The sequence below is a fragment of the Pogoniulus pusillus genome, chromosome 1 (assembly GCF_015220805.1).
Source record: "Pogoniulus pusillus isolate bPogPus1 chromosome 1, bPogPus1.pri, whole genome shotgun sequence".
NCBI lineage: Eukaryota > Metazoa > Chordata > Aves > Piciformes > Lybiidae > Pogoniulus > Pogoniulus pusillus.
This window is the reverse complement of record NC_087264.1, coordinates 30,667,345-30,692,422: the sequence shown is the minus strand read 5'-3', so window position 1 is coordinate 30,692,422 and position 25,078 is coordinate 30,667,345. Positions and strand designations below refer to the sequence as shown.

Genomic DNA, 25,078 nt, shown 5'->3' with positions numbered 1-25,078 from the left:
TGTTCAGTGCTTAACTTACATGTGTGTCTGTGTAGAGAAGTGTTTTAAACCCAGTTTTTTAAAGCACAAATAAGCACCTTCTGAACAACCATATGCCACTGCTTCATTGTTCACAGAATAATGAATGACTGAGAGGTCATAATGTTGTATTATCAGCAATATCTATAGATGATTTGGGTTTTTAAACCTTTTTATTGTCATGCACAGATCATTTTACAAGTAAAAAATTTAATTTCATTTACTAACATTGTAAACTCAGTTTGAAATCTAAAAATCCACTTCCAGAGGTTTTGTGTTAATGGCCTGTGTGGCCATTCCACAACAGGCACAACCGGAGTCACTGTGCTCCAGTGCCAAGGACTGGCCACTCTGCAGTACAGAAGAGCTGAAATGGGAGTTAATCAATAGATGTAACAGAAAGATAAGCTTACAGTCAACATCTCTAAGTACCAGGTACTTGGCTTTGACTTTTCCCTCATTTGTAAAAGCCTTTTTCCACATTTTGTTTATTCATTACAAATGGTTTTGAATTTGGTACAAGTGGGTTTTGGACAAACTATTACAGAAGATGATTTTGCAAAGGTGAAACAAATCCTGAGAGGATCCTGCTGCTAAAGATGCTTTGTTAAGATGAAAAAACAGCTGTTCTTCACAATAAAACATCTGTAATCTAAGCTTCAGAGCCTGAGAAATTTGATCTTTTATTTTAAAAACAGAATTTCCTGTGGTTATTTTCTGATCTGTGAAGGCAGTGAACTGTGCTGGTAGTCACATTCCTCAGCTGTGGAGATCTCTAAACTGGAAGAAACTTGCCTTCTTAGCAGCTTAAGGTATGGAAGCACTGCAGCTAAGAAACATATCCTTACACTTATCTAGGGTAGCTTGATGCATCAATGAGCATTTCAAGTCAGGTGATATGGCTAGAGGGAATAGGAGCTAAAGCACTGGCTGCTGCTGGGGAGGGATAGCAGCACTGTTTGTCCTGGCATCCTCTAGGTTAAAATATAGCTGACAATACAAACCACCTGCTAAAATCTACCCATTGTGGCTCTGCTGGGCTGTGAGGAAGCGTAGCTTAGAAGAAACAAAATCTGGAGTTTCCTCTTCATTTGTAAACAATCAGTGGTCCACGTGCTTTCTAGATCTATCTTTTAGGTTTTAAATGGAAGAGATGGTCTTATTAGTTTAATTTTGCTTGGTTTGATAGGTAGGTACTGAGCATTCCTCCCTAGATAGGTCTTTAGTCCTTTCATTCCTTGACCCTATGCTACCCACCTGTCTGTAAGCCATTTGATTGCAAATGCAACTCCAAAGTAGAAAAAAGCCAGTAGAACAAAATCAGTTGAATTGTTGTATTGTCAGCAGAATATGGTTTTGTAGCTTTAAGGTCCTGAAAGGCGTTCCATTGACATTATTTACAGGGGCTTCTCTATCAGTTCTTTCAATGTTCTCTTGTAATATAATGCTGCAGCTCAGCTCACTTCCCAAGTTAGACACTACTGAAACTAAATTCAGTACAGATACTTGTTATTTCTGGGCTCTGGCTTTTGGTAGCTATTCCTGTTACTCTCTGCAGAGTGAGAGTGTCTAGGCTTGGTTCAGTAAGGACAAGGATTGTAAATTGTGATATGATAAGAAAATTACAGTTTCTTAGAGTGATGTTTTTCCTAATGCCTGGGTATCTCCAGATAGAAACCTCACATACTGCTTTTGGGGAGGGTTGTGCATATGCTGTAGTGTCCTCAATATCTATTTGCAAGTAGAGTTGTCCTAACCTGTGCAAAGAATTAGCAATGTGTGTTGGTCGTGTAAGTCATTTGTCTATCAATAATCAGATACCTAGCCTTGCAGTTCATTTAAGGTGGTCCTAGTCTCAGTTTATGCTTTGCAAGAGCTCTTCTCCTGCCACTTCTGCTATTTTTATCTAATCAGATTGACCAGGGCTGGCTCACATGGAATGTACATGACAGCACGTAAGAAAGTTGCTTCAGGATTCACCTTATCTGTTTTCATTCCACCTCATTTGTGCTGTAGCAAGAACTGAGGAAGAGATCAAATCTTTTCTTCGTTTGTGTTCTTCATCTTGAGAGAGGGCTGCAGGCATGTTGAAGTTATGGGGATGTTACGGTCACTAGCACCTGAAGGAGTATGCCAGCAAGCACTGTGTGTTTGCTCAGTCACCTTGTGCAGTCACATCTTCAACAGAAATACAATGTGAACCCTCTCCAGTCGCTAGAGGTGGGTCAGTCTCCTTTCTCAACCCCATCCTTGCAAGGGGAGCAGCAGTAAAGAAGAGAAGGGCTTGTGCAGGGGAACTGTTGTATGCAACCTACCATACGAAATATGTGGTAGGAGGACATGGCTGATACTGCCTCACAAGATGACTTAAAGCTGCAAATAAGAAATCAATAGTTACATTTTTGCCAGTGGATGCTGTTTTTGTGAGCTATTTAGAAACTAAAATCAGGGGTTTAGTTTTTTTTAAGGACCTGAATGAAGCAAAATGCACAAATCCACATTTAACCCAAGACCTCAGTGTCTATGGTCCCTGTGTCTCCTGCCCACGTTTCTGAATGCTGAGCCAGGTCCTAATGAATTGTGACTCGAGTAGCAAAGACAATACATCAGTAGCTCTAAACTGATCCAGAGACAGTGTTGTCATTTAAATGATAAGATACAAAGGAGAAAGTAAATGACTACTGTAGAAACCAAAAATTAGCACTCTGATGAACTCTTACAGTCGATAATGTATGATAAACAAGGAAATATTTCTCAATAACTTGAGTTTAAACCTTGCAGAAGTACTTTACAAGCAGCTGTAAAGTGTGGGTGATAGCTTCTATCATAACTACACTCTCTGCAACAGAGATAACTCTGTGAGGCAGGCAATGAAGTTTCACTGTCGGCATTGTCAGTAGCACTCTTTGTCTGCAGGAGGTTGCTTCTAGGTATGAAGAGGGGTGGAACAAACATGGAGTTGTTTTATTCATATGACTCCATTCAGTGGCTGGAGAGAGATTTTTTTTCCTTTCACATTCTTCAACACATAGCACACAGTAAAAATAAAATATCTCAGCCAGGTCACTTTTAAATACAAGTGAGTTCTCCTTTTGGCCACGTGTCTGTAGATGTGTGTGGACACACTGACGTGTTAAAGGAAAGCAGCAGCAGTTTCTGCCTCTGAATTTAACTCTTTGGAAACATACAGACATTGCAAGACTGCCATTAATCCTCTACTGGATTATATTTGTACTTTGTATCTCTCTGGAATGCGGTGGAGAGAAACAAGACATTAGAATTTTGGGAAGGTAAAGTGTTCCTTGAACTAGTGTAGTAACCCCCTCTGGGTGCTGCGTGTCTCTTGGACTCCTCTATCATTATTGTAACCAGAAATGTTGGATTATTTTTTAAACAATTGATGGAAATGTTCAGACTGTGTTCTTTAAGCCCAAAGATTTCAATTGTAAAGAAAAAAAAACTGATCAAGGATCTGGAATATTGAAAAGATTTCCACATACTCTTCCCATTTTCTTCTGTAGAGTTTTAATCATCCTGCTGTCACCTTTAGTTTTACCAGTATTTTATGGAACAAAGATATTTTCTGCCTGCTTTTTTTGGCTGATCATAGTATTCTGACTGCTTTTTCCAAAGCATTTGATTCCAGCTTTTTCTCCAGCACCAAAGATCCCTGTGCTTCCATTATTCCATTTTCTGGGGTTACATTTCTCCGCCAAACTTCTCTCTTTACAGTAAACATGGGCTTTGTGTGCCTAAGCATGCTTCACAAGCATGTGTCAAAGCCTGTGCACAGGGAATCATAGAAATACATGAGTTGGAAAAGACCTTCAAGATCATCAAGTCCAACCATCAACTGAAGACTGCTGTGTCCAAAGTGTCATGTCTGCATGCTTTTGAAACACCTCCCTGGGCAGCCAGTTCCAGTGCCTGACCAGCCTTTCACTGAAGAATTTTTTTCCTCATCCCCAACCTAACACTCCCCTAGCACAATTTCAGGCCATTTCCTCTCCTCCTATCACCTGAGACTAGGGAGAAGAGCCCAACCCCCACCTCACTGCAGCCTCCACTCAGGGAGCTGTAGAGGGCAATGAAGGCTTCCCTCAGTCCTCTCTTCTCCACACTAAAAACTCCCAGTTCTCTCAGAGATTCTTCACCAGACCTCTTCCCCAGACCCTTCACCAGCTTTGTTGCCCTTCTCTGGACGTGCTCCAGGAACTCAATGTCCTTCTTGGAGAGAAGGGACCAAAACTGAACACAGTATTTGAGGTGCAGCCTCACCAGTGCTGATTGCTTCCGTAACCCTACTGTCCAGGTCAGTATTCCCAATCCAGGCCAGGATGCTGCTGGCCTTAATGGCCACAGTGGTGTCAGGTTGATGGTTGTACTTGGTGATCTTGGAGGTCTTTTCCAGCTGAAACAATTCTATGACTCTTATGATTCTTAGCCACCTGGGCACACTGCTGGTTAGTGTTCAGCCTGCTGTCAACCAGCCATGCTTGAGTGTCTAAGAAATTGGGGAGAAAATACCCACTCAAGACGGGTGTGAGAATCACAGATACGGTAAAACTCCTGAAGGGCCATGCTTTTCAAGTCTAGGTTTTATTTCATTCTAAAGTCTGGGGAAGGAAGAAAATAAGCTCCACTGATTCTACTGCTTGTGGGTCAACTTATTTTCCTAGAAGGAATCTTCTTTTCCTTCCCACTTGGCTCAAGCAGTCTCCTTTCTGCTTGGTACAGAAGCAGAGGAGCTGCTTCAATGATGGGAGCGTCAGTGGAAATGGCCTCGGCTGCCCGTGCAGTGACCTGCAGGCTGCTGTGGTGGCTTACTAGGGTAACCTTTCATTCCCAGACAGCTCATTGCAATCCTGGTAGCATTCTTACATTCTTTCATTTTCAATGCCTTCCAAGATAGGCAACAGATGACTCTGAGACGCCCTGAACCGAAATTTTGCTCTCAGATGAAACAGGAGGGGATTTGATGGCAGGCAGTTGCTAGCAATACAAATGCAAGTTCTCTCTCTTTCCTAGGTGTGTGCTTGCTGGACAAAGTGCAACTGCATGCTTTGCCCCAGCATAGTGTTTCTGTAGGACAAACTCAGATCAACATTTATGATTGTCTTGGCCTTTGCTATAAATAGTTCTCTTCAGACAGTGTTTTAAAGTCCTCACTCCACCAACTAAGTCCCAGCATGGGTATTAAAGATACAGCTCCTTGTCGAGATGGTGAGAATTAGACTGCTTTTGGGGTAATGATTTTTGTCTGGTTCTGCATAGTTTTTCTCTCCGGAAATTTCAGCTCTTGCTCATGTTGTTTAATGAGCTGGCTGGTTGAGCATCTGATGCCCCAGTGGGAACTTTCAAAGTCACTGAGCATGTTTTTGCTTAAGTGTAGCTGACATTTCTGTCTGTTCGGTTTAATGTAGGGCTTCCACACTGGGTTACCAATCAGAAGGAGACAGTGGCGCCACTCCTCTGCGCCGTCAGCACACATGCAGCCTGTAGAGCAGGGCTCTTGCCTGTCAGTCCACATGGCAAACTGCTTTTAGATTCTGCTGGAGTCTAGGAAGACTTTAAAAGTCAGTTTTAATAGGAAGGAAGAGTTTGACTGCAGTGAAAGTTCTGAGTAGTCTTTGTTTTTTGTTTTTGACTTGTTTCAGAGGCCAGCACCTCCTTTTGTTCCAACCTGCCGGCATGAGGCTGGTGTAAGTCGTGATGTATTTGCAATGATTTGTGCTCTGCTTACTCTGACCCAGTGAAATGCTGTAGTCCTAAAAAGATTCTAAGGTTATAAATTTTCCTATCCAACCGATATCTATGTTGTTGGACAAACCATTCTGTTCAAAGGCCTTGCTGTCTGTGTGCTTCATATTCTTGCTGTGAAGCCTACAAGCATTATATGACTTTTGAACAATTACTAATGAATTTGTTTAATGACAATCAAAACTTAAATAGCTTTTCCTTGTCATGGAAGTTCAGCATTCTTCCTGGTTTTGCCCAGAAGACTTCATGCTGAGAGTGACATATAGCAGTATTGCACCACTGGGAAGTCCATGTGTTTGAAGATTCCTCTTCTTCTGTTTCATGCTTTTTGGAGGCCAGTGCCTCGAATCCCAAAGTTTCTTGGAGATGTTGCTTTCCTTGCTCACTTTCTGTGTCTTTCTTAGGCAGTAACTAAGCTGATAAACATTTTCAAGAGGAGACAGTCTATGGACATGTCTTGTGTCTGGCAACAGTAATTCTTCCAGCTGGTTTACCAATGAGCCTTGGACACTTCATTAAACCACAGGCAGCACCTAGGAAACTATGCCACAACCTGAACTGCTGTGGGCTGATAAATCTACAGAGGTGGTTTTTCAATTTCTGTACTTTATGTCACAACAGTTACTAATTTCCTCCAAAACTGAATCTATCATTCCACTAAAAAGGCAGTCTGGCTCCTGCTCGTGCCATTAGCAAAGGGCACACAAAGGACCTTGTCCCTAGTTTCTGATGCATGCTGAGAATAGAGATACTTGTTGCCTTCTCTTCCAATGACAAATTGTTGAGGTGACAGTATTTTGCTATTGAAGGTGCCTAAAAATTAGTCTCTTCTCTAGTTTATTCTTGCTTTTCCTATAGTAAAGTTAAAAAAAAAAAAAAGGAAAGTATTTGAAGGGTGGAAGCAAAAAAAAATCCCTTTTTCCTCAAAAAAAGCCTTTTTCCTCCTTAATAATGCCTTTATGTAGTTTTGGGTTTGTTAATTATTAGAAAAATAGTGAAAAGTGTGTTTTGGTACTTTTGTTACTCTTGAAACAGTGATAACATAGGGAACAAACATTTTCCAGCACTAGGTTCATTTTGTTCTCCCTCCACCTTCATTTTTTGTGTGTGCAGTGAGGCAGAGAGACAATCTAGTAATTTTGACATCTGAATCCCAGAGCTGTTGGTCATGAGATGTGAAATGGCAGAGGGCACATCTGCAATTGTTTGAATTCTGCCTGGTTTTTGAGCACAGCATCTTGAAGTTAGCCTAAGATTTGAGGGGGAGTAAGTTTTCAAGGATCTAATTATTGAATCCATCAAAACCCCCAAAAGAAACAAAACAAAAAGCCATGGGCTGGATCTTCATCATGTAATTCTACACCTTAGAGTAAGTAAAACTGTCATCAGGAAGCACTTTGCAAGCTGTTTTGCACGGTTCATTGCTGGCATGCAGTCAGCGCTAGGAGCTGCAGCCCAGCTTGCTTTAGCTGCCAGTGTTCTGTTGTGTAGGATGGCAGCCCAAAATAGCATCTTACTACCTCCCTTCAGGGTGCTTCAGCGATTTCTCAAATGTCAGTAGAAGCTAGTATCAATTAAAGTGGTTTTGTGCCTGCTTTTAATGTCTGCTCTTACAGGTCGTGGAGATCAAAGTTGTTTGGTGTGGGAATGCAAGGCAGCAGTTAAGGGGGTGTTTAGCTGGCCTTGGTGTTTGTGCAGGCACTCGGGGGTGCTAAGTGGTGGGATGGGATGTCCTGCTGTACCTGGGAACCATGTGGGAAAGGATGAGATCTGGAGATAGGGATATGCTGACTGCTGGGGCACATGGCGAGAGCAGCTGAGAAACAAATGTCTGCTAGAATAAGACAAAACAGTGGGCTGGAGGTTTGGTAGGCAGTGGAAAGTGAAATGGAACATTTATGAACCTCTCAATAAGCAGCTATCTGTTCAGCAGGTTGGGACCACTGGGCATACCTGCCACCATGGTCACCTCTCCACTGCTTCCCTCTCAGCTTGCATTTGGGTGTGTAAAGAGTTAACCCTCCTGGGGGTGGGTCTGGACCTGTCCCCAGGTCCTCCTGGTTCCTCCCTGGAGGATATGATTTTGAGTTCTTTGCTTTCCTTTAAAGATGAAGCAGAGTTTGACTGGGAGGTTTAGCAACAACTTGTAATTATTTGGACAGTGATTTAGCTGAAGAAAGATTAATGTTAATTAAAGTAGCATTGGAGAGAAGTTCAGCAGATGACAACAGCCAAAGTGGCTAGAAGCTATTTTTAGAACATTGACTTAACTGCATTCAGTGTGACTCATTTACTAGCAGATGAATCGATAGCTCAGCTTCTTACGCACTCACTTGAATGAGGAGCTGTAGAGAGAGCCCTAGTTCATGTCTGTGGTCAGAATTCCAGTGATAACAGCCAGTCAGGATTGATTCAGTCCAGGTGCACAAATGTCTTGCACATGCTGTAGCTACACAACTGTGGATTCAGTAAGTCCATCAGGGCACTGGAGAGAATCAGTCAGAAGTCTAACTTGCACCTGTGTTGAAAAATAACATTGTGATAATTCTAACCTTATATCCAGAATAAGGGATTTAAAAATGGGGAATTCAGTTTCTGTTTCAGATACAGTATTGGAACATACAGCAAACAGGTTGTAAAAGGGTAACGTGATTGTTGTAACCTAGTTGGCATTTTTTTTCTCTTGAAGTTTTGCTGTCTTGAGTTTTCTTCCTATTCGGACAATGGTTCATAGTTTCTTGCCTCCATCTGAGCACAGTTCTTTCTGGTTCTTAGCTTTCCTTTACTTGCATGAAATTCAAGTTTTCTCTCTTCATTGGTATCCTGCTTAAATTTATGAAATAGAAACATAGAGTGTTAGGGGTTAGAAGTGACCGATGGAGATCATCCAGTTTAACCCTCTTGGTGCAGCAGGATTACCCAGGGCAGGTCACACAGGAATGCATTCAGATGAGTTTTCAAAGTCACTACAGAAGGAGTCTCCACAACGTCTCTGTGCAGCTAGCTCCTGTGCTTTGCCACCCTCACAGTAGAGAAGTTTTTCCTCATGTTGAGTTGGAGTTTGTTGTGTTCCAGTTTGTACCTGTTGCTGCTCATCCTGTCACAGGTGTTGTAGTTTTGTAAGACCTACACAATCAGATTTGATGCAAACAGTGGATGGTGATAAAGTTCCTGTTGTACATGGAAAGAATCTGTTAGGAAAAACTGTTTGGGTATTTTCTCCTTCAGGTGAAGGGAAACCTGTCTGAGGGGTGGTTTCTGCTGAAATAATTTCCCTAAGAGTAAGTAAAGGTTCTGCTCTTTCCAAAGCCCCTGTGCAAGCAGTTGTATGAGGTTCATTATTTCCTAGTTATTGTGTAATTCCTATCCTGTCTCTCCCGATTTCTTTCACTAGTTTAGCCCAGCAGAAGGTGTAGTTCATTTTTATTGTGTCAGCTCTAATTGCTACATGAGGAATAGTTTAACTTCTGCAAAGGAGTTAGAGAGCTGGGGTGTTTATGCTACATGCAGGGTATTATACAGACCTTGTAAGACTGATGTCTGTTGAATTTCAAATATAAATTGTGGGACCTTTCAGAGATTATGTGTTATGCACGTGAAAAAATAAAGCTAACTAGTACTTAGAATAAATTCACTGTTAGGTAATGTAGCTTGGTGTGAAAATAGCGCACCTTGAGACAGAAAACTTTGTGTATTTGTCCTGTGCAGACTGTTTTCAGTTTTGTGAAGTAGCTGGCTGTATACTTGGCTTTGCCTCTGGTTAGTTGTTCGTTCTGAGAGAGAAGGTCATTTATGATGTAAGGTGCTGGGTGCTGTGGTGTTCAGCTGGAGAAAAATATGGTAAAATTTATAACAAAACTAAAATGCGTGAAAATTTAGGAGTGAATCTGCATCAGAATTTGGTCCCTGGTGAACTGGATTCTGACCCTTCTAACATGTTCTTTGTTGCATTTTATTGTGGTGTATAAATCCCAGAGTAGTTTCTGTGTGCTCATGCTAGCTGGTCCTCTTTTTTTTATGGCAGTGTAATTGCTCCTTGAAATACTAACACTGTGATGAGCACAGTTAGTACATATGGTCTAACAAAACCAACCTGCAGAGAGAGGCTGCTCCCAAGAAAATGAAAAAGTCCCCATCACATGCTGTATGTCATCCTACAACTGAAACCTCCTGTTTGTAACGGGGCTCAGGTCTTTCAGGTGACAGTGATCAAATTAAAGATTTGTAAAGTAGAAAGCAAACTTCCAAGACAGATCACAACTGGTAGTGACATGTAAATGCAGTTCAGAGAAATACTTGAAATACAAAGTTTTCCCTAAGTTGGACATACGAATGAATGTTTTGAGTTTGCTGTTCTTTGAGTATCAATGACAATGGTTTTAGGCTTTGTCAGTAACTTTTGGGGGTGTGTGTGTCTGACATGGTGTAGTGCCTTACTATGCTGTGGATAACACCAAACTGGAATGAATGTTAGGATTTTTGAGTGAAGAGTGTGAAGCATGTTTCACAACTGCTTCTACCTCTTAAGTTTGTTTGGTGAGTGAATTGCAGTGGTGCTGTATTTTGTGCAGGACACTAAAGCTCATCAAGGTGTTTGTCACTTTGCTTTTCGCAGGCTGCCAAATAGGAGGCTTTTCTTTTCTTTTAGACACATAATTATGTAGGAACATAGAATCACAGAATGGCTTGGGTTGGAAGGGACCTCAGACCTCATCTGCTCCAACTTCCCCACCATGGACAGGGACACCTCTCTCAACTAGACTCAGCTGCTCAAGGCCTCATCTAAGCTGACCTTGAATATCCCCATACAGGAGGCATCCACAGCCTATTCCAGGGTCTTACCACCCTCATTGAAGAACTTCTTAAGATCCAGTATAACCCTGCTCTCCCTCACCTTAAAGCCATTTCTCTTGTCCTATTCTGTTCATCACTTACATCATGCTTGTGAAGAGTAGAAGAGTTTAGGCTGCATTCACTGGATCCTCTAAGTGTGGAGGGTGTCTTTAAACTTCTGTGAAACTCACAACTAAACTTCATACACAGAATCAAATATCTTTATGTCCTCTGCAGGACCAGATTTAACTCTTTCAGGTGTTTCAGGATCTCTTATAAGGAATGAAATCTAATGTTCTGACATGAGAAAGTAAAGATTTCCTTTAAAAGTTAATTTCAACTCCAAGGCATTTATAGAATTGTATATTTATGTGTCTCTCTTTCTCTTCCAGTTTCAGATTTATGATTATTTATGTATCTAGTCTGGTTTTTCAAGCTAAAGATTCCAATGTAGGATAGAAAATGTATTGAGATGGATAGATATGGTGAGCTGGAGCTATAAGTGAGAGGTGATTTAAACAGGAACATAACTTTTAATATGTTTTAATATGATGGATTTGGTAACTGAAATTTTGCTTTGAGATATGCTGCTATTTGGGCTGCAACTTGGCAGACCCAGAGTAAGTTAAACTCTTGACACCAAACATTGCAGAAGTATTTGCAGGAAATTTTGCTAATAAGTAGTTGAAGCAAGCCAGACGATTTTACTAAGTCACTTACTTTGATTTGTAATCTTCTTTCCTGATGTATTCCAAGAAAATTTTTAATAGTTGTACTGAGAGTGGCCAATACAGAAAGCTTCCTGGTGGAACTCCTTGCTTGGAGAGCTGGTGGCCAAGACTCTCCTCCCCTTCTGCTAGAGGATAGAGTATCAATAAGGTTATTTTTTGGGCACTCTGAAATGCAGACAGGAATGGCTATGAAAGAACAAAAATGTTTTCCTACAGAGCTCAGGGCAGGGAGCAGTAGGGTTGGTCATGTACAATGATTACATGCATTGATCTGAGCCACTCCTTGTCGTGGTATAATGAAACAATCTTTCATCACAGCAACAAGACCAATTTCTTGTAGCCATCCCTGCAAACATCATCCAAACAAAGGTTGGGTATAGTGTAGAATAAAAGCTCGTGTTTGTACTTGCACTGTCTGGAGTTTTGAATCTGTCCAATTTTTAATGCCATTGATGATTAGCAGCAATGGAAGCTGCAGAGGAAATATGAGAGAGACATTGTTTGTGATGAATTGCAATGCTGCCATGTCTGTACCCTGTCTCTCTACCTTGTAAAACACAGTTGGTGTGTCTTGGAGCAGCAGTGGATTTCAGACTTGACTTTTCATGTGCAGATTTCTTCTTCTGCCTACAGCCTTCAGAAAGGACTCAAGGAGATACAGAAAGGTGGGAGTGACAGGGAAAATCTCACTCTGTTTTCTGTGTTTCCCTCCTGTTTGTCTTGCTGACAGTTGGAAGAAAATATTCCCATGATATGGAGATCATACAAATGCACATTTGATAGCTGCTTACCTCTTTCAATAAGTAGTTTCTTCTGTGAGTTCCATTTCTGTAGGACCCAGAGAATGCCTAGTGTTGTGTGCAGAGCCAGCACGGAGGTCACTAATGCAGGTCTTTTTAGACCTGAATTGTCGTTATCAATGCTGCTGCTGCTTCATGAGACACAAGCAGCCGTGTCTGCATATCTCTGGGGAAGATGTATTGTTTACCACCTTTTGTAGTGTGTACTGCTCATGCATCCTCAAGGTGGAAAATGCTCTTCACCACACCCTTTTTCAGGACGTGGACACGTTCTGTGCGACAGCCTCCCCACCCCCATTTTGTGTTTTGGAACAAGTTATGACATCATTCACATGCTGTGCTTTGTGTTACTGATGTTGAGAATAATCTTCTTCTGATTTCAGGTTGGGTGGGACTATATCTGCATACAAGATAGTGCCAGACGAAATAGAAGAAATCAAGGTACAGTATTGCTGCCTTTCAAAACCGAATTTCTTTGCTTGAAGAACTGCAGAAATGTTACATTATATAGCCATGTTATTTCTTGCTTTGAATTGTATCACAGGGTGGAAATAGTGTCTAAAGTAAAATTATTAGATCCATTTTAGGCATCTAAGCATCTGAAGTAGAATTTTCTCAATTTTATTTTTACAAATACAGTTTAACTTGAGCTTAAGCTGACCTCTGCAGGGCTTGTTGATGCCAAACCACCTCTATAATTCAGCATTGTTCTGTTTTATTACCTGAAGACAGATGCAGGGCTACTGTGAACATGGAGTTACATTTTCCTAACAAAAAATTAATACAAAGGTAGAGTCTTTCTGCTTTTGAGATCAAAAGCACTACCAGCTTTTTTTTTTTTTTAAATTATCTGTCTTAAGAAGGGGATAATGTAAAGTCCTTGGTACTCAAAGTCATTGAAAGCTCTTTGATTTTGGGGAGTGACAGGAGTCAATACTGAAGTTTACCTCCAAGGCAATGTGAATTATAACAAAGCTGATTTTGGCCACTCATTGAAAGTGCTTCACCAATCTGCATCAAGTTGTTTTGTTCTTCCTTGGAGTAAAAGCTGTGTACCCTGTGGCAGTCTGGCCTAGGTCTGGCAGCATGGTGGGTGTAGCTGGTTCTTTGGTATGTCGATCAGCCTGACACAGGGCTTGCTCATCCTGAATGCTTAAACCCAGTGTGCTGTTTCATACTCTCGTTGGCAGCTGTGCGAGGGAAGCCAGGAGTGTTTTCAAATCTAGTAAAAGGAAATGGTTGCATAACCATCTGATCTGGAGATGACCTTGCAATGTGTCAAGATGTGAAGATTTATCCCTCCTCAGTTGGCATAAAACCCACTGTAAGCAAGTACAGTGGCTCGCTGTGTTTGCATCCGTCAAAGATACCACTCTGTTGCTATCAAACTTCATTCCTCTGCTCAGATTCATGGACTTCCTTATCCTGAATTATTGAAAGGAGCGTGATTTGTTAGGACAGATTCAGTGTTTAGACTTTGCTATTAGAAAGACTGAAGGAAGGAAGACGGTTTTCAAAGCCCATTAGAGTTACATAATATACTCATGATCTTCAGAGGGCTGCACCAGAACTCTTAATCCAAAGCAAACATAAACTTTCAGTCAGGATGTTTCTTCTTTACCCTAAAGGATCCAAACCCACTGACACTTTGCTGATGTTGAAGATGGAGAAAAGTGATCTGATATTTCTGGCTTCATTGTGCAAACTTAGTTCAGTGAACAAAAGAAAATGGAATGCTGGGAAAGAAGAAATAGTCTTATTTGTAGGAGCTCACTGTATTAGGCAAGTTCAGTAGTCACATGAATGTGTTTGGTTGCCCCTCACCTGTACCTGCTAAGGAGGCCTGTTGTGATTTTTCAGCTTTTTTTATACAGCTGGTGTTTAAATGTTTGAGATGCTAGGAAACGGCACAGGACACATTATGCCCTGGTCTGCTGTGCCAGGATGCAAGTGTGGAGAGAGGGCACTGGTGACTGAAGTCATAGCTGTTTCAAGTGTTTACTTGTCTCTGGTGGCTGTCTCGTCTTGCTCAGGTAATGGTTGGTGACTTTGTGAATGAGGCCACTCCACCTCTCACACCTTAAACGACTGTAGGTCTCCAGCCCTGACACAGGAGGTGTTATTTATGTCACATAGGGCACTCCGGCAAGAGGCTAAGGCACGCCAGCAGTGACAATAATGGACAAACCTGGATCAGATTGTAAGGGACTGAAAATTATTGTAGATGTGGTTCCACGTTGCTGGGAGAAGCGTTTGAGGCTTGGGGAGCCTGGCCTTGGTCCCCTGGGGTCGACCGAGGGACTTTGGGACCCGGGAGACTCCCTGGCGACAAAGTCGACGGAGAGAGACTTGGGAGCCCTCGGAAGTGCCCCGGGCACGCGTCCCGCTGCCGAGTCGTGGCGGGGAGCGCTGTGCTTAGCTCGGTGTGAGGCCGTGGGAGGTGTCACGGTGCGGCGGACTAGGGCTCAGCTGCTAGGGAAGCGCTGACGAGGGAATCGGCTACCGGCAATCGGCGAGAACGAACCCGATTAGAGAAGCTGCTGGGGAGCTGCCGTTGGACTCTGTCAGGAACTGCTGTTGCCGCCAGCTGCTACAGCTGCTTGGACGGGGCTGCCGTGAGCTTGCTGCGAGCGGTCGCGGCCCCAGAGAGAGCGAGAGAACGAGAGAACGAGCTGCCGCCGTCCTGCCCGCTCGCCGCCCCCTGCGCTCCATACTCCTTGTTCGCCTGATCGCGACGCAGGCTCCCTGCAGCTCGGCCCCCTCGGCCCCCCCGTCCCCCGCAGAACTCAGGTTGCCTGTTCAGTGACGCGGCTCGGCACTGGGCTCCGAGTGAATCTCAGGTCTGTGCCGAAGAACGTTGTTAGTAACGGCAAAAATCCAGTCGGGCATCACTCAGGAGTTGAGCTCAGCCGCACCCAGCCCCTCTGGTATCTGACTACAAGCCCAAGCATGAGGGGCTTTGCCTCCTGCGGAACTGCCCCCCCCGACACAGAGAAACACAGTCTTTTGTTTGGGTGGGTTTTGGATAGCAGCTGGCAAACTGGGAGACTGAGTAACCTTGCAGCAAATATGGGGGGGAGGGCGGCCTTAAGTTCTGAAACTTCTCCAGGCAGATTAGAGTAGAAAACCAGAAGGAAATAGAGAGCAAATCAGATGTCTGGAATGTTACTTCTGGAAGGGACAGTCTTCCGTGCAGAGTAGTCCAGAATTACTTTTCCCTCACAACTTTACCTCTTCTATTTAAATATGAAATATTAAGTGGTTTAATTTGATGACACATGATTTTACTTGATAGGTTGCTAAATAACATTTATGGGAGTTGGAACGTTTGCCTCAAGTGTAAAGCGAGACTCAGGACTGTTACCGATGAGGGGAAGTTTGTGTGATGAGCCTGAGGGTAATGTGGTACGAGAACAGCAGAGTCTTATGCTTTATAGCACCATGAGAGGAGCTTTCTCTGGTTGTAGCAGAGCCTGTAGTGGAACAGGCTGACTTCAGTTGTGCCACGTAGGAAATAGACGATGTGAAGGATTGTGTTCTAGAGGAAGGCTTTCTGAATGAGGAGACAACTCGCTAACAGGCTTCTGAAAAAAGGCTTGGTTTGCTAGGCTTGGCAAGTCAACAGCAAAAGAGGAATTTAATTGGTTTGTTTTTTTTTTTAAAGCGTTTTTCATGTAGGCATATGCTACACCTCATCTCAAGACTAGAAGTGAATTTGGCAGATGATGTTCAATTCATGTAAGTCATATGCACAAGAAAGGCATTGCCCATCATCTTTCATTCTTGTAATACTTGTGGCATGAGACAGATATTCCAGTGTAAAGAGCAAGCTTAAGTGGTTACCTCCTCTGGTAGTTAATTTTAGGAATTCTTGTTAGAATTTTTTCTTAATACTGGCTGTAAATGAATAAATTTAGATGTAAGGTAGTTGTGGAGCAAGAAGGGAAGTTCCATTTTCCACCCTTTCACACTGAGACATACTTGATGCTACTCAAAAAACACTCATTCTTCTGTAGCAGGTCTTTGAATGAAAGCACATGTGCATAAAGTAGTAACAGTTATGTGTAAGAATGCAGACCTTTCCCTCTTGTAGTGGGTTAGGAAATCCCCCCCTACACTATTGAAATTTACCAGACAATCTCAGTTGGGTTGAAAGTAAGATGAAGCTATGTTTATAGCAAAGCTAAATTTACAAGCATATATAGATATGCAATATATTTACAAGTATGTACAATTATATGCAATTTAGAAATAATACAGAAATCCAGATTCCCTCCTGAATAAAGAAACTGCACAGAGGGGACTCAGAGCCACCCCCTCTCTCCCTCTATTCCCCAGACAGGCAATCAGAAAAAGTTTACTTGTTATCAGTTAGTGGAAGGTATTAGAGCAGAGCAAAGAAGAAGTGAAAGAAGAAGCATCCCAGAGCAAAAATGAGCAAATTGTTTGCAGTTTGTCTTTTTATCCCTTTTAGCAAACCAATGAATAATACAGACTTTATAATTATTTTCTTTTTACAACTAATGATCTAATTCTCTGACCACATGGATGAAAAGAGGGTTACCAGGAGAGTCAGCAAGGATTTACCAAGGCAAGATCTTGCTTGAATAACCTGATACACAAAACCTGGTATAATAAAATTGTCCCATTCTTATTAACCACCAGGGTTCTCACACAGACCTGAAGGACATCTAAGCATCCCCTCAGCTACTCCTTTTGGATTCCCACAGCCATGAGAATTTGTAAGGATTGTTTTTCCCTAATCAGGAGGCTGCCTGCTCCATCTCTAGTTCTGATAATGTTCGTTAGCATCTCTCTCATGATTCTTAACTTCCATCCAGTGAAAATTGCCCTGTGTCTTCAGCAAAACAAGAAATGCCAAGTGGTTCTGCTCAGAATCAGCTTTCCCAGCTCTTTTCTTGTCTTGCATTGAACTCTTTTTGTGTCTTAGTAGCCTCTCTGGCTTCGGTAACCTTTTGAGACTGTGTTGAGCAACATCCCTTCTGTGAAGCAAAGACTTTATCAACCTTCTCTTTGTATCAGCTTTGCCAAAGTATTAGGCAGAGCTGTTACAAAATTGTCTCCATCTCAGACAGTTCGGAAGGATTTCCATTTTGGATTGCCTTCTATGATATCATGACCAAATGGGCAGACAAAAGCAGAGCTGTGGATGACATCTGTCTTGACTTCAGCAAGGCTTTTGATACTGTCTCCAACAACATCCTCACAGATAAGCTCAGGTGATATGGCACAGACAATTGGTCTGTAAAGTGGATTGAAAAGTGGCTCCACAACAGTGTTCAGAGGGTTGTCACCAGTGGCAGAGAGTCAACTTGGAGGCCTGTGGCCAGTGGTGTTTCCCAGAGATGAGTGCTGGTCTCAGATGTGTTCAGTATCTTTACCAGTGACCTGGATGAGGGCACTGAATGCACCCTTGGCAAGTTCACTGATGATACAAAACTTGGGGAGGGGGGTGTTGGATGACACCCTGTTGGGCTATGCTGCCATGCCACAAGATCTGGACCAGCTGAGAGCTGGGGGAAGGCAAAGCTTATGAAGTTCAATGAGGACAAGTGCAGGCTCCTGTGCCTGGGGAAGAATAACAGCAGGCATCAGTACAGGTTAGTGGTTGCCGTGCTGGAGAGCAGCTCTGTGGAGAAAGACCTTGGAGTCCTGTTGGGCAGCAAGTTCTGCGTGGGCCAGCAATGTGCCCTTGTGGCCAAGAGAGCCAATGGCATGCTGAGGGGCATCAGGAACAGCATGTCCATCAGGTCTAGGGAGGTTCTTCTCCCCCTGTGCTCTGCCCTGGTGAGACCACCCCTGGAATACTGTGTCCAGTTTTGGGCTCCCCAGTTCAAGAGAGACAGGGACCTGCTGGAGAGAGTCTAATGGAGAGCCACGAGGATGACTGGGGGAATTTGAGCATCTCTGCTATGGAGAGAGACTGAGAAACCTGTTTAGTCTGGAGAAGAGAAGGCTGTGAGGAGATCCGATCAATGCCTACAAATATCTGAGGGGCAAGTGGCTGGGGCCAATCTCTTTTCAGTGGTGTGCAGCAATAAGACAAGGAGCAGCAGCTACAAATGGAAACGTTGAAGGTTTCAGCTCAACAGGAGGCGAAACTTCTTTACAGTGAGGGTGCCAGAGCCGTGGAGCAGGCTGCTCAGAGAGGTTGTGGAGTCTCCTTTCTTGAGACTTTCCAAACGCTCCTGGATGCATTCCTGTGCGAACTGCTCTGGGTGATCCTGCCTTGGCAGTGGTTCTTGTCAATATCTGGTTTGACTCTGGGATTGTTTCTGTTCGATAGGTTTGCGATGCTTCTTTTCTTGAAGGACATGACTGTTCTGTGTGCTGCTGTGGCTGCTATGTCAGTTTTTTTGTTTAGGAACTCCTTAGGGACTGCTCACTGAGGGAGCTTTTCATCTTCTCTTATGTGGCTGCTGGACTCACACCAATCACAGATCTCTCAATCAAAAGGTACCTTTAAACCAGAATGGAGAAGGAGAGGTGGCCAAAGTGCCTGTGTCACTTCCCTGATTGCTGGACAGTAGGATTCAACACTGTCCTTGCACATGTTCTCTGCTGTATGGTGGGATTTCTTTCATGCCAAGGTAGCTGCTGCTCTGAGCAGTATTCCAGACGTGCTTCACCTTTTGTTGCTGCCTGGTTGCTTCTGTACTGTTTTAAGAGATGTGCAAGCAAGCAGGGCAGGGAGAGCTGAGCATCCACTCTGTTTAGCATCTGGCACTGCAGTGCCAGTTGACTTTATTCTTTTTCTGATTTGGAAGAGACATGAGCAAGTGTCTGGGGGAGTACCCACGTTTCCTTACATCTGTTGGTGATGAAACTGTGATCGCTGTTAGGGTTACTACATGTGTTGCAAGTGCTCTCTGCTTTCCTGAGGAGGACATCAAATGCCTAGATGCTGTGGATGAAAAACTACTTGTTAGCTTTCCACATGAAAACAGGAATTATCATTTCTTGTTTTCCTGCTGTCTTCTATCTTTTATTTCATAGGCTCTGTGGTCTCTGAGACTGCATGGCCACAGAAGTGGCAGGAGAGTGCCTCACCAAGCCACAAATTGTCCTGAGTGTAGAAAATACTGAGGCATTGCTATTAATTCCTGACGTAGTGTGAGAAGGATTTAAACTAACACATTCTATATGGTACTATGAAATTTGGTCTCGTGATCATTCAAAAGAAGCTTAACAAGTTTAAGCTTGAAGTTTAAGCTTGTATTTTGCAGGTGATGGAATATTGCTCGATGGGGAAGGAAAGGTAGTGCACCCATTTAAGTTGAGATGGCATAGGAATGCCATCAATTCATTTTAGCAGTGCCATTATTTACTTTCCAAAGCAAACAAAATAGTTCTGTAGTTTTCCTGCAGAGGCAGAAGTATCTTTAGGATAAAAAAACAGGATAGCAGTCAGTGTGGTGTTGATCTTTCAGGCCTTTCTGGTTACCCAGCATTTAAGCATTATCAGTGCTATTGCATATAGGAGGGAAGATCAATGCGTGTTAGGTTTTTTTGTTACCACAGTCTTGTTGTCTGTTAAATCTTTATTCATTAAATGTGTTAGAAACAAAGAAAAATACTTCAAAGGTGCTGTTATTTTCCAGCATTAAAGTGAATAATGAAATAAACCTCTGCTTGTCTGTGTGGCCATAGTAATTAATTTTCTCTGACTTCCTTCTTGGTGTTATTTCATTTGCATTTTTGCTATCTATGTATCTCCATACCAGTCACCACATGATCCCTAGTTAGGTCTTGAGGCATCGTCCTACTTGTTCTAATACAGTTCTTGCTCGTTTCCTCTGACCTCTTATAGTGGGCAATGTTCTCATTGGAAAAGTCACTTCTTAAATGGGGTCTCACTTAGCCTTAATGAGAGAAGAAAATACAGCTTCATTAAGCAGCAAATAGCTTTTGGCAAGTATATCAGTAAGTGGAGTTGATATAAAAGCCCTAATCATTTTCCATGTGACTGGTTACATTAAGTTTTGGGTGGTTGTATTTACCCTGTAACAGTGTCTTCTGATGGCTATCTAGAGATCTGTAAATGACATTTCCTGTAGTCCTCTCGTAACGGATAGTGTGCGAATTGGGTAGGAGATTGACTGCCTTTGAGGGAGAGCTACATTATGGTCTTGTAGTAGGTAGATTTCTGAAAGTTCTTTACATGATTGTGAGACCAGAAAAATGCTGGTGCTGTGCTGGGATAGGAGACACTGGGGCTGTGCAGAGAGATCAGAGACGCTGGGGCTGCACAGGGATAGGAAATGCTGATGTTACACACATGCATCCTGGCAGTGTGTTCGAAGCAATCCTGGTACAGAAATCTGCTGTCTCTTGTGCTTTCTCAGTGTGCTTTCTGTCTAGATGTTTTTTTGTATTGTTTCAGCAGCTTGATTGGAAAACCCCAGGAAAAAGCTCCCAAAGACTACAGACGCCTCCTCGTGATGTGCATACTTGTGAGCTGTATTAATAGAGTGAGGCTCAGTACTTCAGCATGTGGTTACACCTAATTAACCACCTCCAGTAATGAACTAATCCTATTAGTTGTCATAGCATCTGTAAGGTCCAGGATCAAAAACAGAATGGGGAACATGAAATGTGTTTAAGGGGAACCCAAGCAAAATTCCTTCAGGGAAATATCATGAAGGCAGGGTGTGAAGCAGGGCTAACAGACGTGATGAGCCATGTAGCTAGAGGCGTTTTGTTTGCTGAGGTACTTTTGCTATCAGAGGCACAAGATTCATTTAGATGAGATTTCATGCTGATGAGCTGTGTCTGAGCATAAATGTAAAATGGAATGTTTTGTGTGGATTCTCTTTTATGATTCTGGGTAAATGTCTCACCTCACCTCTGGCACTGTGTTCTGGGTTGACATAGCCCACTCTCACAAGCCTCCCTTCCTCCTCACTCAGATGGGAGGGAAAGCAGCTAAACAAAATAGAGCAGAGTGTGCAGAGGTTGTTGGCAATGGCTTCTATGGCCTCAGCTACCACATCCCTAATGTTGAGAGCTGAGCTGAGAGTCACGTCTGTGTTACCAACTCTTGCAAACCAATTACATGCACCTCTCTTCAAGCAAAGCACCGTGTACTGAAGATCCAGTATCCATATTGGGTGTTCTTGGATATGTTTTATTTTAAATTATTTCTAGAATGATTCCATGAGTTTCATCCCTGTTACTAACTGGAACAGATTCTTTGTGCTGCTGAAGTCCATCTTCCAACCAAATCCTTCCAACCAAGGGATTCCTGTGCTTAGTCTGCTTTGTGATATGAACCAAAGTTAGGGTGAGCAGAGAGTTGTCAAAAGTGCACTGCTGTTTGGAACTAGGAGGCTGTTAGCTGCACTCCTAGTGTCTAGCACATATATTTTCCTAGCACAGTGTATCAAGGTTACAAATACCATGGCATTCAGAGCATGGTGTCATCATTACCAGTGAACCGCTGTTGCCTGCACTGAGTGCTTACAGAGTGCCCAGCTACACTGACCGGCTGTTGAGAAACCTCAAAAGCTACCTAGATCAGTGATCTCCAAGTTTCTGGTTGTGCACATGTCATGGAAGGTCGGTATAGGCCTAACACATGTCCTGGCTTGTCCAAACGTGATCTCCTGCTCACCCCTTCCCTTTGCTGGAGCGGAGAGCAGAGCAGGGGAGAGGAGACAAAAGGGTTGTAGACACCCAGCCTGAGGGTTCAAGACTTACCCAGACTTGTTCTGCTTTGCAGTGGTGAACAGGGTGCATACACTTGTTTATGCATGGCCTGTGTCTTCCCAAATAAGGGAAAGCAAGCCCTGGCTTCACCTAATACGGTCACTTTTGGCAGAGTGCCATTCTGATTGGTGAATCTCTGTGGACAAATGAGCTGTCACATTTGGGCAGTTAATAAATACGAGCAAGTCTGTAAAGCAGTATGCACAGTCCAACTGTTATCTAACTCTCAATGCAGCCCCAGAAATCTAGAGATGCTAGTTTGTGAGTAAACATTCTAAAAAGCCTCTTTGTAATTGAAGTCTGATTTGGTAACTGTAAATTCTGTTGTGCCTTCCGCTTCAGCAGAAAGGAGCCTTTCGAGTCCCCCTAGAGGGCAAGCGGCATATTGACTGCAAGATTCTCTCTCCGACTGTTTACATTGTTTTGCTAGTTTTTCTTAATGTTCTAATTTGCCCATTTCCTCTGGGTAAATACCCACAACCGTGCACTTGAACCTTGTAAATAAGTTTTCTGGCAAGAGTTAATCTTAACAAACAATATTCATAGTTATTAATATAAGCTTTGCCTGAATATTAATATCAATATTAATTTTGCATAACTCATAGCGGCACACCATCTGTAAAGAATTTTTGAGCACATCGCCCCCCTAATACCTGTATATTCTAGGATTTTCTCCCTGCATCTCAATGGATTGTGAAATTGTTCAGATTGGAAAAGACCTTTGGGATTGTGAACTTAAACACTGCCAAGTCCATCTCTAAACTGTGCTGACATTATACACTAAGCAGGTAAAAGGAGATCAGCTAAGTCGTCATCCTGCATGCATCCCACTTTGGAGGCCACTCATCTAGACTGTTAAAGTGATCTGTTGCCTCAGGGAGTATTGGAACATAATGAAACCCAGCCCTAATTAGCTGAATTGCTCAGTACTAATTAAGAATCTTATTTGGAGTTCTCCCACACTTCCGGTTTACGTAGGACTGCCTTCAGGTCAAGTTGTTTTTTCACTTGTGCCTGTCATAGTTATTGAAAATCAGCAGCATTCACCATTTCATGTGAGGTGTTTGTGAAATTGATAAAAGCTGAAGAAATGCTACTGGAACACATTAATATCTTAAGGAAAATCCTCTTGCCAGCGGGTTGGTAAAAGGATCCAGGAGAAAGCTGCAAGAAAGGGCCTATTAAACACTGTAATACTGTGTAGCAGCTATTTGGTGTAAGACAGCCCAGCAGAGAAGTTCACAGGCCAAAAGGAATTCTTCTTCTGGAAGTCTGCACTGTAACATAAGCACTCAGGAGAAGAAAAGCTTTCCAAGGAGCTTCCTGCATTTTTCTGAGATAGAAAGGAGTGTTGCATTAATTAGCTTTGATAACCACTCACCATATTTGATCTGGCCATTTAGTTCTTGTGGATCATAGTTTATGGAACCTTTACACAATGAAGTTAAGATGTGGTGCTACAGGGTGAGGAGACCACAACAGGTACTCTTCTGGGATATCTTTGAGCTCCCTGTGGAAGTGTTTCCTACCGTGTGTCCACCTAGGCAAGAAAAGCAGGTATTGGCAAGTTAATCACTGCTGTGAGATCAGTTTAGTGGGTTTTTTTTTTTTTTTTTTCAATATCCTTCATCTTTTGGTATGTTCTTCTTCTAGATACTGTCATGGTAGGCCTGAATGGGCTAAAATAGGCCTGAACATGTCCTGGCTTGCCCAGACATGTTTTTCTGCTTTCCCTCTTTCTGTTGGTGGGAGAAGCAACTGTGGGAAAGAGGATGAAGAACTTGGAGCCACTGAGTCTAAGGATCCTGGCTTGCCCAGACCTATCTTACTTCTGTTTACGTCCTGGAGTAAACAAGGTGCATACACTTGGCTTGTGTGTGCTTCATGCAAGGCCTATGTTTTCCCAAATTTGAGTAAAACAAGCCGGCCTGTGGTTTCATCTAATATGGTCAAGCTTGTCTAGCTGCCATTCTGATCAGCTATTCTGTGTCCAAAGGCCCATTAGGTCTCAGGCTACACTGATATGAGATGAGGAGATAGAGACAATGTGCTCGCTTGCTGCTGCTGCCTGCTGCCATTGCTCTGTGCTTCTGGCAGTGTTACTGCCTCATTGCATCCTGCCGTGTTTTACAGCATTATGCTTTGCTAAGCTATGAGTTAGCTCTGCTGAATAACAAGCCCTCTGCTTTGGGCTAGTTTGCCTAGAAACTGTTTTGAGTTTGCCAGAGAATAGGCAAAAATGCCTCCACATGATAGGCCTGCATAGCCAACGTGACATCTGTGTCAAAACTGCACATCTGGAGACATCCTGCCTACACCTGCAAGTCTTCTACCAAGACTGGGAAGCCCTGGAAGGGACACGTAGATCATCCAGAAGGAATCGGGATAAGGTCAGAGATCTTATATCTTTTCCCCAGCACCCTGCGAAGTCAGGGAAGAATCAGGAGCTTCAGCAACTGACAAGACCCCAACAGAACCCCATGCAAGTGTTTGGGTACTGTCTGAAGCTGTAGTTAGTCCTGGGGAATTGGGTGATTAATATTTTATGAGTAAATACTCAAAGCCTCTTTAGCAAAACTCTGTAATTGAACTTAATTGAATCCCAACCTTCTGCCTTAAAGCAGAATGGAGCTCCTTGAGTCCTCTTCCAGTTCAGTTGAGTTTAATGTTTGTGTTATTGCTAGCTATGTCTTAAACATTCTAGATGCTTTGTTACCATCTGTGTAACGTTTTCATGACTGTTGCAAAGAACCTAATAATGAAAAATGGGCACCAAGAGTCATGAATATCAAAAATAAGAACCAATATTAATTTAGAAAAAACCTATCTCACAATCAAATAATCCCCCCCCCCCCCTTTTACAGATGCGCCTATGATTAAATAGCTGGCATTTTGATTTAACATGCTGTGAGTCTGTTTCTGTACCCTTCAGTTATAGCGTTTGACCTGCTCTAGATGATCCTGCTCTAGCAGGGTCGTTGGACTCGATGGTCTTTCAAGGTCACTTCCAACCCCTAACAGTCTGTGATTCTGTGCTTTCAGAAGTTATGTGACTTAATTGTCCTCAGAGAAATGTGTAAGGGAGAGAATGACACTGAATCGCTAGGGTTCAGTAAAGGTACAGCGTTGCAGTTTTACTTCTTTAAATATTCTCTTGTAAAAAGCAGATAGGATTTCTAGATTGTTGCATTCATAGAATCATAGAAT

General features: G+C 42.8%; 1 protein-coding gene across 25 annotated transcripts in view; it reads left to right on the top strand.

Moving 5' to 3' along the window:
* Positions 1-25,078, top strand: part of GPHN (gephyrin) — a 284,583-nt gene that overhangs the window by 99,014 nt on the left and 160,491 nt on the right. For all 25 annotated transcript variants that reach the window (XM_064147342.1, XM_064147437.1, XM_064147473.1 and 22 more), the window contains exon 3: positions 12,526-12,583. In XM_064147342.1, the coding sequence (XP_064003412.1) occupies positions 12,526-12,583 (58 nt within the window). The remainder of the gene's footprint in view (positions 1-12,525; positions 12,584-25,078) is intronic.